The 14039-nt window shown below is 40.6% G+C and overlaps 1 protein-coding gene across 3 annotated transcripts in view; it reads left to right on the top strand.

The window, feature by feature from the left end:
• The window catches only part of LOC102929426 (rho GTPase-activating protein 7), a 193028-nt gene that overhangs the window by 30059 nt on the left and 148930 nt on the right, over window positions 1-14039 (top strand). Inside the window, exons 1-2 of one of the 3 annotated variants that reach the window (XM_043521041.1) lie at window positions 13316-13401; window positions 13758-13923. In XM_043521041.1, the coding sequence (XP_043376976.1) occupies window positions 13809-13923 (115 nt within the window). In that variant the 5' untranslated portion in view covers window positions 13316-13401; window positions 13758-13808. Of the gene's footprint in view, window positions 1-13315; window positions 13402-13578; window positions 13924-14039 lie in introns of those variants that run through there. The other 2 variants (XM_007071452.4, XM_043521042.1) reach the window with 2 other exon arrangements.

Genomic DNA, 14039 nt, shown 5'->3' with positions numbered 1-14039 from the left:
CATAGGCAAAGTATCTTTTAAATATTTAGGCATGCTTTTAAAAAGCAGAAGTTTAGGCTGCACTTCCCCCTCAACGGGACTCAGGCCAGACCACTTCTCCCTTTGCTAAGTCTGCAGCTGCTGAAATACTGCGGAGCCTCCTTACTGGGCTATTCTTAGATGAGCAGTCTTGCATTGTGACATTGCATGTGCCATGCCATGAGCTTTGTTTTGCATCTTCTCAGTTTGTCTGAAGTGTTCATGTTCCCAATTTACTGGAGGAGATGGGATTCATGTCATGTCCAGCCAGTGAATGAGAAATCAAAACACTGAAACAAGGTCCAGGTTGGTTACAACTGCAGCCATAAGCAGTTCAGAGATGGGACACATCTTGACTCTCTCCAACAAAATGCCTTGGGTATTATGAGGGATCTTTTGGCTGAGAGAGAAACTGTTATTTCTTATCTTCCAGTTGTAGTTTTGCATTTATACACAAATACTCTTGCATGTAAACTAATAAAGCTCTCTTTAAACTTGTGCTTATATCTCAAATTAAGCATAGTCATTAAAAAAATTGAAATAATTCTTCTGACAAATAGCACAAGCCAGCAGTATCAAAATACATGGATTCCAGAAAGAGCCAACTCAAACTGGAGAATTACACACATACACCCAGTCCAAATCTAAAACAGACAGAAACCAGATGAGTGCTTGGGGTGCTCTGCAAATACTAAATAAAGTCTTAATCAATGAAATATTAAACTGTACATAACAATAATTGTTACTACTTGTGGCACCTTAGAGACTAACAAATTTATTTGAGCTACAGCTCATGAAAGCTTATGCTCAAATAAATTTGTTAATCTCTAAGGTGCCACAAGTACTCCTTTTCTTTTTGCGAATACAGACTAACACGGCTGCTACTCTGAAACCAATAATTGTCACTGTGGCCTTTAATTCAGTGGGTATGTTCAAACTGCTTATGCAGCAGACATTCTAATCACTGGTCACAATTTTGACTTTTTGCTGAGTCTGATCATAGGGAATATCAGAACAAAAAGCATAGGCAAATATTTTCAAAAGTGACCTCTGATTAAATATCTAGTTTTCCATGCCCAGCTTGAGACCCTCTTAAAGGGGCCCGATGTTGCAGGAAGGGCTATCAGCATCCCTTTAAAGTGCTTCAGTTTTCAAGTCTATCTTGAGACGCCTTAAAAGTACGTGTGTCATGCTTCTCGGTTCTGTTTTTGTAGAGTCTTTTCCTGTGAGGTACAGAGCATGCTTTGCTCCTATTATTTGAATGTCCTTCCTGGCTGCACTTCTTGCTTAAGCTTTGGCTCTGCATGTTTGATTCATTCTGTTTGGCATCTTCACTATCTCCATAAGATTCCAACCGATTGTCTGTCAGGGACTTTAGTCTTGGTTTCAGGACCAAATGGAGCCAAATAGAACTCACTGTACAGCATACCAGGAAGAGTTCACAATCATTACTGCTTTTATGGTGCCACTTGTTAACAATGGGCAAGTAAGGACCACCTTAAAAAGGATAAAGGTAATTTGAGCCTTTTATGATGTTCTAAAGCCTTTTTCCTTCTCTCCACACAAAAGGTATTACCTACCTATGAAAACGTTCTGAGTTTGTCGTATATTCCTTCTTCCTCATATACACTTGTAGGAACCCATTGATAGGGACTCTGGGGAGATGCAGCTATTTGGCGTTGGAGAAGGTGAGGCAATTAGTGGGGTGGCCTCTTGTGACCCAGCCTGCAGGGGATCACCGTGCAAGATAATACAGCCTGAGGCTGCCTTCCAGCTGGTTCTTGCAGCCTCCAAGGGGACCTAAGAGGTCCGCTATGCAGTGTAACCCATGCCCCCTCCCTGCATGCTGCTACACAAAGATCACACAGGGACAAGCATGTGTAGCATAAGGATTACATGGCCTTCAAATCCATTCCTCCCACTGTACAGAAGAACCACACTCATTCTGCAGCCAAGGGACTCTCCTTCTTGGAGGACAGGACTACTGCTAAGTGCTGGGCCAGGCATCCTGCGGCTCTTGTTGAAAGTTTGCTGGGAATGTTTAACTGTAAGTTGTGCAAGAGAAGATCTAGAGGAGGTAGATATATGTTAGTGCCTACGAACCTTCATCGTCCCTTTGATTCTTGATTCCTGTTCCATGTGTTTGGACTCGAAATGGCCTCCTCCCATGTGTGTAAGAAACAGACCTGGTCGAAATACACTTCTGAGAAATTTCAAAGCAGTTTCTATTCCAGGGTTTGCAATGGTTACATTTTGTCTAGTCTACACATTTTTAACTGTTTTTTTAATGAAGAAACCCTGTTTCTAGTAACAAATTGTGACTACCTTATCAACCAGCTCTACTGAGAGGGGACACTGAAAGTACTGGGCCAACTGAAATGGGCTTTTTTTTATATATTTTCCATCTCTTACTCACACTCCATGATACTCTTTCCTATCCCACAGCAGCAGAAGTTTCTAATTAAAAATGCTTCATGATAAGTCCCACTGAGCTGCTTTTGGTCTGGTGGGAATGAAGCCCAGTTCTGCACTAACAGGACACAACCTTGTTTTCTTGCCAATTCCTGAAGCTGTGCAGGCTTCAGAATACAAACACATCTCTTTTTTTTTTTTTTAATTTTTTTTTTCATATTAAATGGAAGGTGAGAGAATTTTTGAGTCAGTAAGCGCTGGATATTAAATTGGGTGAATGTACACCAAATATACACCACAGCTCCTTATTCAAGTGCATCCTGTATCATAACCAGCTTTACATTTGAATGTCTTTGGATCTCTTTTAAATAGGAGGATGTTGCATGCAGAACCATAAAATGATATGAGCAATCCTCATCATTCTTCTTTGTCTTCTTGATGTCAATGGGAGAGCTCATGGGTGTAAGGGCTTCAGAATGAGATATGCAAACTACTGAAGTTGGTTTGGCATTTGTGATTGAAAGAATATATTATGGTTCGAGTGAGCTTGCAAGTTCTGAGGGGAGAGAATCACTCTTTTCTTATGCAGGTGCAGTACTTGAGCTCCAGTGCAACAAAAAACTGAAGCACATGCTTTGTGTATGTTCATCCTTATTCAGGAAAGTGCTGAGGCACATGCTGAGGCATTTCATAATCCTGCACTAAGTATTGCTTGGCAGCTAGTTGCCACCCTCTGACCACACCAGGAGGTGCTATCTAGCTTAGAGTAGGAGTCTGGGAATTGGGCATCTTTGGTTCCATCCCCTGGTTCTGCCACGGACATATTGTGTGACCTGGGGCAAGGCCTTTATTCTCTCTCTGTTTCAGTTAACCACTTAGTTAAATGAACAGAATAAATATCTACATCCCAGGAGTTGTAATTTATACACCTTTATCACTTGATCTGAAGAGCTAAGCACTGAATTTCAATTGCATTTCGAAGTATTAAAATTCATGGAAGAATCGAGGTCAGTTAAGTTTATTAAACTATGATTAAGGCTAATACATCTAGAAGCCAGATCATTACTGGAATACAAAATTAAGCATTTTTCTACAACTTCTTATTTTAGTTTTAAAACATTTACCTCTTTAAAAGGTGGTAATACAAATGACTGAGTAATAGTAGTGGAAAACTGAAGTTCCAGTTGCTTGAGATGCCAACTTAACATACAATCACAATCTTAATATAATATTCCTTCTCCTTTCCTGGGTGTGTGAGCAGCAGTGAAATAGCTAATAGGGTTAACGTTTAAATTAGATCCGTTCGATTAAGTGTTAACCTTCTTTAATTAATAGAGGTTATTTGCACCTCTTGTTTCAAGCTGTCTGCAGAATCAGGTAGACATAGCTGCACTGGTTTACTTTTGTGATAGCCTTAAAAAGGTGACACAACCATGAAGATTAGAGATTTAGCAAAGCTAAGATTCTGAATCACAAGATAGCAGCCACCAGGAAAATAGCACCCATTTGCTGGACCACTGCACACTATCCCGATTTAAGCTCTGGTCAGAATTACTAGTTCTTTTGCACCCTATTTCCAGGCAGTAAGGAGGAGTGTATCAGGAGTGAAATGTTTAGCTTGTGGCTGTAACTTTACTGTGGGGCTCTCCATGTAGATTTGGCAAATAGAAGGCTTGCAAGGTAGAGGCTGAGGCAAGCTAAGGGTGTCATTTAGTGCTAAGAGTCAAAGCACATGCTGAGCTGACTGAGCACGCTACACACAGGAGGTATGAAAAATATACAAAATGACATGCTACAGAGGGTCACTGTGACTGCCAGCTAGTAAATCTTGCTAGTTTTGCATTTTCCTTGGGTCAGCTTCTGGAGACATGGTGTTGAACAAAATCCAATCTCTGAGCAGCCCAAACTTTGTGCTAGAGATGGAGGCAAGTGAGCTAATGAAAATCCAGACTGTTCTTCAGTGGGGGTTTCCCTCAGAAGAATTACATTTTGCCCATTACCAAAATGCTTGCTTGGGTACTTCACCTTGTTCTGACGTATATTGTGCTAAGGGTTTTTAAAAGCATTTTCAATCAGGGCACGATCCTGCAAGGTGCTGAGCACCCTTGATTCCCATTTAAGTCACAGGAGTGTCTTGACACCTTGTAGGATCAAGCTCCACATTCCAATATCTAGTCCTGATCCTGTAGTTCTAAGCACCCTTTGACACCAGTGGGTGTTGTGGGTACTTAACATCTTAGGATCAGGTGCTTAAACCTGGCTGCACTGTTTAAAGAAAAAAAGCCATATGATCCATCTCTATCACGGCATCAATGAAGGCTCCTCATGGGAAGCTTCCTCCTGAGCTATTTTCTGTCACAAACACTTTGCACTTTACTTACAGATTGAATTATGTTCAGTGAATTCAGTTTGCCTACTTATTTTCAGATATTGCCAGCATACTTTGGACCACGTTGACCTTTAGGGCCATGTCATTTGACTCACCAGGCCCCACCTTGAGTTTCAATTTCTCAAGTATTGGCTATTTGCTAATCACAGAATAGCTCCAGACATGGTCATGTCCAGGCTCTTGTGTTCATTTGGTCAATGGCATATTTCGAGTGTGTTTGCTGCATTTTAGTGGTGGGCGAAATGGTCCTTGCACTCTCTCATCCCTAAGAGACTGACATCTGTTTTGGCTCATATGCCAAATAAGGGTATGGTCAAGTTTTCAGACAGAGGATACAATTCTTAGTAATATATCTGTTACCTCAAAATAGCTACTGCTAATGCACACTTAAATGGAGGAACAAGACATTGGAAGAAGTCCAGCTTGACAGTAGCCCAGAGCATAGCAGTCTACACTTCGTGAGCATGCAGGGAGACAGAAAGTTCTGTGCCTCATTCACTGGTAATGTGATGTCATTTCACATACATCAAGTGGCCATCTAATGTACAAACAAAATACAAGCTTGTGTCGCTGCTACTCGCAAATACCAAGACATGCAGGTCTAGAGCACAATGAAAGGTGGAATTGCCCTTCTCTCCAATCACTTTTCTCCCTCCCCATGGCATGAGGAAGGATATTATATAGTTGTCTTGAACTGGCTGAGACCCAGGGATAAGGAGGTGGTGGGGAATTGTCATATTACCTTGGGTTTACAATTTGTCGAACTTAATAACATCAAGAACCACTAGCTAAGCAAGTTCCCTATCTAACTGCCAAGACTTTCTTTGGGGTTGAGAGGGAGCAAAGCTAACTCGGTCTAATTTACTCCAACAACTATATCACCAATGACTTATTTGAGCTGTGAGGCAGCAAAGAGGTGCCAACCAAACATAGTTCTGAACATCAGTGTGGGGTCTGAGTCAAACTGAAATGCATGACTTCTGAAAAATGTTCCTATTTATATTTATGATTAACTTGCTATCAGTGCAGGCTTCTTCCTCTTTTCATTGTTTTCACTCTAGTTGGCAGGCACAGGCACTCAGATGAGTGCCTTGGGGAAACCATATGGATGAAGAAGGATTTCTTTCTCTGGAAGAGGCTCCTTACTCATCCATTAAGGAGGTGATACAGGAATATCCCCATAAATCCCTGCCAAGTGCTGACTAAACTGTTCAGTAATGAGTGCTTCATGTCATCTACATCTGAGCATGACTTTGCTAACTCTAAACAATCTTTATGTGCCAACCTGTATCAAAAAAAATTATTCACTGCTTCCGGCTGGGATTTTAGATACAATTTCACTATATGTGTAAACATCTAAAGTCCTAAAAACGGGTTAACATTAAGGTTAGCCTGGGTTCTTTGCTCTTATACAGCTGCATTAGCTCTAGCCTGCTATACCCCAGCAGAGTCATGCTGAAGTTCAGTTCCAAAAACATAGATCTGATTTTTTTTTAACACAGTCAGTATTCTGCAAAGCCAGTTCATTCAAAGGCTAATAACGCTATTTCAAGCACTCACTGACAAGAAGTACTGTTTGTGACAGAAATATAGGTATTTGGGGGATCATTATACCTTACAGTATAGGATATTGAATGATAACCCTTTGTAGTTGGGTCTGGCAATAATCAAATTGCTTTCACCACTGGAATCAGCCCTTTAGGTTAATATTCTGTTGAATCCTTTCTGACAAGGCCTTATATTTTCCACATGTTTTACAGGAAAGCCTTTTTAATGTCCATTCACTCTAACACCTCTTGATGGCACAAAGTTGGCCAACCACAGCACATAACATTAACTTATGATTCTGACTTGAAGCTGCGAAATTTGTGTACTGTTCTGTACTCTCAAGCCTAAACTCCTTATATTAAATGCCCTGTGCAGCTCTTTGAAAGCTTCTATTTGGGAAAAATGTGACAGCTATGCAATCCCACTGGCTTTATACAGACTGATTAGCAGAATTTTGTCCTAATTGACTGTAATGAAATTTGTGTAGCTGAACCCTCTGTAACTATGTACACCTACGGGTAAATATCAACTTTGTAACAAATGTTCACTGGTACAACGAGCCTAGGTTCTAGCTCTCCATTTCTAAGGTGAAGGGGTCTTAGTTTTAGACTTCCTCCCTGGCGTTGCCTACATCTCTTAAGTGTTTGTAGGTTGTGGTTCAAGGCCATGTTACCATAGTATGATACACTCCCATACCAGGAAAATGGCTTTAGGGGCTTCAGAAACTGTAGTTAATAACATAATATTGGAGTTATTACTAGTCCATTATAGAGAGTTTTGGCAAATACCAATTCAGTGAGGGGAAAACACACAAGATTATGTCCTTCATGAAAAAGCTGGTAAACTATACCTACCCCATTCCCCCAAAATGTATTCAACCTCCCTCACCAATCTTTGTTGGAAACAGACACTGGTTATAATAGGACTGGGATCTGAATATTCATCATTATACCCCTCCTTTAGATATGGGCCAAAACTTAACCTCCTGATCTTTGGGAGAAAGTTCAGATGAGAATGTGTGGGCAAAAGCAGGGGTGGTTTTGTTTTGGATCCTAAATGTTTTCTATATTATCCTAATTTAGTATCTGTATGAGATCTGAGAGGAGGAGGAAAACGGTGCCACTTCTCTGCTTGGCAGGCCTGTATTGTAATCTACACAGATGCAAGAGAATGTGATAAATTATATACACGTACCAATAAAGTTGTCATGCACATAAATTGATCTTACAAACCAGGAGACTTCAAAGGCAAACTAATATGTTTTTATAAACAAAGCTATTTATTAGCAATACAAAACTTGGCTGTTATGCCCATGAATCAGTATATGCAAAGTAAACTAGCAGATATGTGAGGCATAGTTGAATTTTGGCTTGCCTACTATCTCAGAAGCAAAACTGCTGCTTTGACTCTCTTTGGAAGCCAATACTCGCTCTTGTTTATGTACTCTGGAAGAGTTTACTTTTGCTTCTAAAGTCTTTGTTCCAGTTAAAACACCTGTTTAACAGTTAATCACTACCGCAACACAAATTCCTTTAAACATGAAGATGAACAAAGTGAATACTTTTGTATACAGCACTTAGTTACAAGGGAGAATGCATTTCCCCTATGAGCATTACCTAATGGGTAGGAAAAACATTCCGGAGTCCAGAGCAGTAGACAGAATTTATTCTAGTTTAAACTGAACTAGTGTTCTGCTTTTTTGTACTTGGGTAACTCTCTTGCAGTAGAGTAAATTGAAGTAACTCCACTAAAGTCAATGGAGTTAGTCTAGTTTAACATCAGTATAAATAAGAGCAGAATTCAGTCCAATATGCCAAAAGTTCTAGATACTGTTAATTGCTGCACTCAAGAAACCACTTACAGTACAGAACATCTTTATTGAATCTACACATTTATGAATGAGATTATAAATGTTTATGTGCCGGTAGGTGGAGCTCTGAATATTACCTGTCAATTTTTCTAAATGGAGATTAAGCAAAGTAAATCCCTCATAGTATCCGTTACAAAAATTTCTATACATAAATGCATGTATAGATGTATAATCTAATGGACAATCCAAACACAAAGGCAGAGAGAACTAACTGAGGAATTCAGAATTGTTCCATTGATTTAAAGTTAAAACAAAACTTGGATCTGAAGGAGAGGAGTGCCTTTACTATCGCTTACCTAGACCTTCACACTTTGCTATCCTAAATTATAGTCATTCTAAAATCCACTGTTTACCCATTTTAACCCACATGTCTGTACCAATATGGAAGACATCTTTATAACTGTTCCCCATAGAATTGTTATGGCAAAATTGGAAAGGGTTTATAAAAATGACAGCTCAGCTAAATTGACTTAATTCGAATGTATCAAAAAGCTTCAGCAGAAAATTATCTTCCAGAATATGGACAACAGGATCATGAATGCTGAATCTTTCTGCCAATATTGATTCTTTGTCAATAGGCCCCTTCACTACTATATTCTCTACTTAACTCTCCATCCTCTGTTAGTTATTATGATCATTTTAGGAGAGCCAATATACATCTTGACACTTGAATTCCACCTCCAAGCAAAATTCCATCTTAATAAAATGGAATTTTTGACCAAATAAGGAGTTTATAATTGGGACAATAGTCAGTGAAAGCTGGCAAAATTAATATGCATTGGCTAGTGCTCCACAAGCGCCTACTGGATGTAATGGCTGACTTTACTGACTGGGCGGGGGAGTTAGGTTAATTGCATTCTAACTCTTTTTAAAAGGGAAAAGTGCACCTTTTGTTATCAGATAATGGCCGGGGCTCTAGAGCACAGGTATTTTCTGGTCTATTGAAATGCGTGATGGCCAAGTCAAAGGATGAAGTGAATAGTGAATAAACACTGATTTCCCAATGAATGTGGGCTAATCAAACTCCCTGTAGTAAAGTCATAGGCTTATAAAGATTTGCATGAAATCCTGAGTTATAAAACAATTTTTTTAAAAGCCAGTATGATTAAATTAATAGATAGTTTGCATTTCTATAATACCTTCCATCCTGTATGCCTTGCTAATGATTGAGCACTACATTCCCTACTCTGTGCTAACTTTGTGCTAAAACTCTAGAGAGAGAGCTTAGGGCTGTAAGGCACACCACCAAAATGATTGCTACACCTTCCTCCAGTAGTTACAGCTTTCTTTTTGCTGGGAACAATACCTACTGGAGACACGGATTCAATAACGTGTCTCCCATCTTAATCAGGATTGCAGCTTCAGTAAATCTTACACACACACACACACATTGCTTGCTACCACGCCATGGGCCAGACACCATGTTTCACCTCTCAGACATGTTACAGGGACAGGCAGGCCAAGAGGAGGGTAGAGTAAAAGAGCCTTTACGACACCTTTTATACCTCCAGGATTCTGGGCTGGTTAGAAGGCAGGTGTGGTCCCCTGTGGAAATCAGTAAGATCCTTCTAGCTCTCAGTGATCTTCTCGGCAGCCCAGAAAAGCCAGTGTACTTGCCCCCTTATCTTAAGTGTTTTTCCTGTCAACCCTGTCAGTTTTACATTAAAGAATCCAGTAACTTGTCCTGGTTTGGTTTAGCAAATTCCTTTAGACTGGCAATTTGAAGGAGGCTGGTGTTATACCCATCTTACAAATGGGTACAAAGAGGTGAACTGACCTCAAGCTTAGGCTACAAGTCACTATCTGAGCCAGGAAGAGATCTCTAAAGTCCTACCCCCAATCTCACCATTAGGCCACATTCCCTTCAACCCACCCCCAGCTTGAAACTCATACAAACTATAAAACATCCAGATAATAGGGAAACTTTCTATGCAACATTTCCAACCCAAAATATTTTAGGTTATTAGAATACATATTTAATAACATCAGCTTAATTACAGGCAAAGGTTTTTTATGACTCTTTAAATTGATATTAAAGTAACATGAAAACTATCTTACTTGGATTTATATCTGACTGGCAGGGTAGCTGCAAAAGCTCTCCAAGCTCTACTTTGGCTGCCCCATAACTATTGCAAAACTAACGTGTTCATATGTCATTCTTAGCCTCAGACATTTTTGTGCCATACAATGGGGGAACTCTCAATTATAGGAAGTGAACATAAGAGACATGTCCTGCTCTCTCAATTATAGGAAGTGAACATAAGAGACATGTCCAATATAACTTTATTTTTTAGTTTCACCACATTGCTGGAGTTCTGCTTTTCAGATTTCAAGGGGATTAGTCATTCTCCTTGCCTACTGCTGGAGTCCTATGGGGCTGTCAACTCACGGGCTTCAGTGCTAGGTAGAGCAGAGATGCCACCCTGCACTGGCAGGATCTATCAGTTTTAGAGAAGGTGAAATTAGTCATCTTTCCTCTTGTCAGGTTTCAACATCACCAGGGTTTGGCCTTGAGAACACCCAGAAGAAACAAAGATACAAGGCTACATCCAAATGCAGCAATGGTCTTGGTGAGAATTATGTATTGGCTGATTGAATTTTCTGACTTAATAGGTCTAGCATATACAGTCACATTCTCTCTATGTTCAGTGGGCTTTATGCTTGCGGCCCCTACAAATTCGGCTACATGCTGAACTTTTCTCCAACGGAATCACCAGCAGAGGCCCTCAGTTTTTCAAACTCTGGTAGTACTCAATTTATGGGTAAAGTTGTACCGGCTGCAGGAATAGAAACAGTGGATTTTTAACATAAACATTTATGGTAAATACTACTAAAATTCTACCTCATATCACTTCCCCATTAAATACTTTCCTTTTGAGGCAAGATTTATTTCCAAGCTTCATCAACACTCAGTTAGAGCTTGGGATATGCCCTTTGTATAGTGCTGCTTCTGATATAAGGCTAATATACCGATGCCCATGTGAAGTACATGTTTCAGAATGCACAGCTTCACACAGTGGATGCATATGCTGTATTACTTCCAAAGCAGGTTTTTAAAAGGCTATTTATGTGGAGATAATCTACGCCTGGATGTGTTTAATAATGCAAGTCTGTGCAACTGCACATGCATCTTTGGGTGAAAACTGCTGTCTATCATCCCTGAGAGCTATTCTATTGTTCTAAACCAGTGGTTCTCAAACTTTTGTAGTGGTGACCCTTTTCACACAGCAAGCCTCTGAGTGTGACCCACATTATAAATTAAAAACACTTTTTTTTATATTTAACACTATTATAAATGCTGGCGGTGAAGCGGGGTTTGGGGTGGAGGCTGACAGCTCGCGACCCCCCCCAGGTCATAACCTCACGACCCCCTGAGCGGTCCCAACGCCCAGTTTGAGAACCCCTGTTCTAAACCCTTGGGCAGGCTCAAATGGCTCAAACAAACCCTCAGCAGACATGCTTCCTCTTCCACTCTCCTCCTCCTGGAAATTATCCCTGTCCAGAGCCCAGGATGGGCAGGACCTGGGCCAGAAACAGCTTTTTCCAGACAAGTGATACAGCTATAAGGAACACTCTTGTGCTTTCAGTGTTAGATGTAGTTTAGATACTTTTCAAAGGTTTATGGCTCCTTCTGAACTCTGTGCAGTTAGGCTCTTGATAGGAATGGATACAAGAAATAGTTACCAATTAAAACAGAGCCTCAGAGCTATTTTAGGAGTGTTTTTCTGTAATATATCACATGCAATGTATGTGACGCTGGGGTGAGTTGTGGAAGTTTTGTTGCTCTCTTCTGGGATGAGCCGCTTAACTCATGAGCAACATCACCATTCATGAGTAATATAGCCATCCCAAATGCATGCCAATAAAACTTGTCCAGGATATATTCTAGCTACCTATGTCAGTATAAAACTGAAAGTTGACCAGATTCTGCTCAGCAACACTAATAGCAACTAGGGTTATTCTGGTCTTACTGAGAACCGATTTGATCACTTTAATATTACCAGGTTAATTGCTTGTGAAAAGCGCCAAGTGACATGGAAACTGAGATGCAAACAGGGCTGAAGGCAGATTAACTCCAGAAAAGGTCAATTACAGGGCAAGTTTCCTAACCGCTTCAACCCTGACCTTGAGGGACCCCATTTTACTAGTTCAGTCTCCAGGGCAGAGTCTATCCTTTTTGGCAATCTGGTCCAGTGGTTTCTAAATGGGAACTTGACAGACCCAGATTCAATTTCCTGCTCTTCCACAGTCTGCCTGTATGATTATGGACAAGCCACCTAGTCTCTCTGTTCCTTCATTCCCCATCTGTAAAATGGGCATAAATATCACTTCCCTACCTCAAGGGCCTATGGTGAGGAACTCAGGCACTGCTGCCCTAGCAGGAGATGCTGTTACATAAACTTCACGTTCTTTTCCTTAGCAAATATTCAGTCTTTGAAAGATCTTGTGGGTGTTAGTTTTGCTATGCAAGGTTGTGGGTTGAGGGAGCTGTGCAAGTAGCAGCAAAGTCAATCCTTGGGCAATGGCAGAGACAGTTGCTCCCTGGGTATCAGGCACTGTTATTTGGCTGAGCTTCTTGAAAGAAGGGTTTCCTGCAAGCTGTTTGTGACCACCTCTGCTCCAGGTCTGGTGTATGTGTGTAAATAAAACAAGTTACAGTTAAACAAGTTACACTTAAAATATACCCAAAATCTGTGTGGCTGAAAAGCCTACTTGCAAGGCCCTGGACACCTGCTACCACTCATCAGAGGAGCAATAAGTATCTTAGATACTAGATAATGGAGGCCATTAAGTACCTTTAGATAGTAGTGGTGTGAGAAGCAGTATTGCTCTAGGTAGGTAAGTAGGGTAATTAATTAATCAGAACTTTAGGGCCTGATCCAAAGTCCTTTGAAGTCAATGAGAATCTTTTAATCAGGCCCTCAGTGAGGTTGAGCTGATACTAGAGGAGAAACTTCCCATTATGAAATTGGGGAGACTGGACTCTTCGTTTCAAATAGTTAAAAAAAAATGCAGCCCAAATAAACAATTGCAACATAGTGAAGAAAACTGCAGGCACGAGCACTACCATGCACATATAACATAAAAAGCAACTACAAGAAGGAACCTGGAAATGAGGAGGCAATTCCCCATACAGTTAATGCAAAGAAGCTGGAAACTCAAGGTACATTGCATTGTCTAACATTTCATTCCTGTTCCAAGTGACGCCTTGTTGCCTAACTTGTTATTTATTGCTTTGCATGGCAGACCATCAAGTCTGTTTATAAAATGTGGCTGCTGAGATGCAGAACTGCATTTTGCTCTGAGGCACGGAGGACCCAAGTGGGCTGCTATTTCCTTTACAGCACTGCCTGACCCCAGATTGTTTGGAAGGAGGGCTCTCTCTCTCTCTTTCTCATTCCAAGAGGGGTGTTAACAAATTACATGCAGACTTTTCCTAGAGAGTAACTTTTCCTGTCCAGTCTAAGAAGAGAAAGCTGGGAGAACTGAGTTCTCAGTCTGCTGGGTTTTTTTTTTCAGGCTGTTGGATCTTAATGGGCTAATATTGCCTCTGTGGATTTGTTAGCCGGGATGGCATACCCAGGGAAATCTCGTTTGAGGAGATCCTTCAGTGAGCATATCAAGGACTCAACCAACAAAGCATGGGATGTGTTCTGGAAAAGCGTGAGAGAAAAACGCTTATCAGGTCAGTCACAGGGGATACTTATTCTTATTCAAACTGATGCAAAATAAGCGGTGGAAGTGGCAGAAAATGAAAATGTATGTGCCCCTATTCCAGTGGAAGAGGCACCTTAAAAAAAT

Source organism: Chelonia mydas, chromosome 8 (assembly GCF_015237465.2).
Source record: "Chelonia mydas isolate rCheMyd1 chromosome 8, rCheMyd1.pri.v2, whole genome shotgun sequence".
Lineage (NCBI taxonomy): Eukaryota > Metazoa > Chordata > Testudines > Cheloniidae > Chelonia > Chelonia mydas.
Note: the sequence above shows the minus strand (reverse complement) of the source record. Positions and strands in the feature narration are given on the sequence as shown.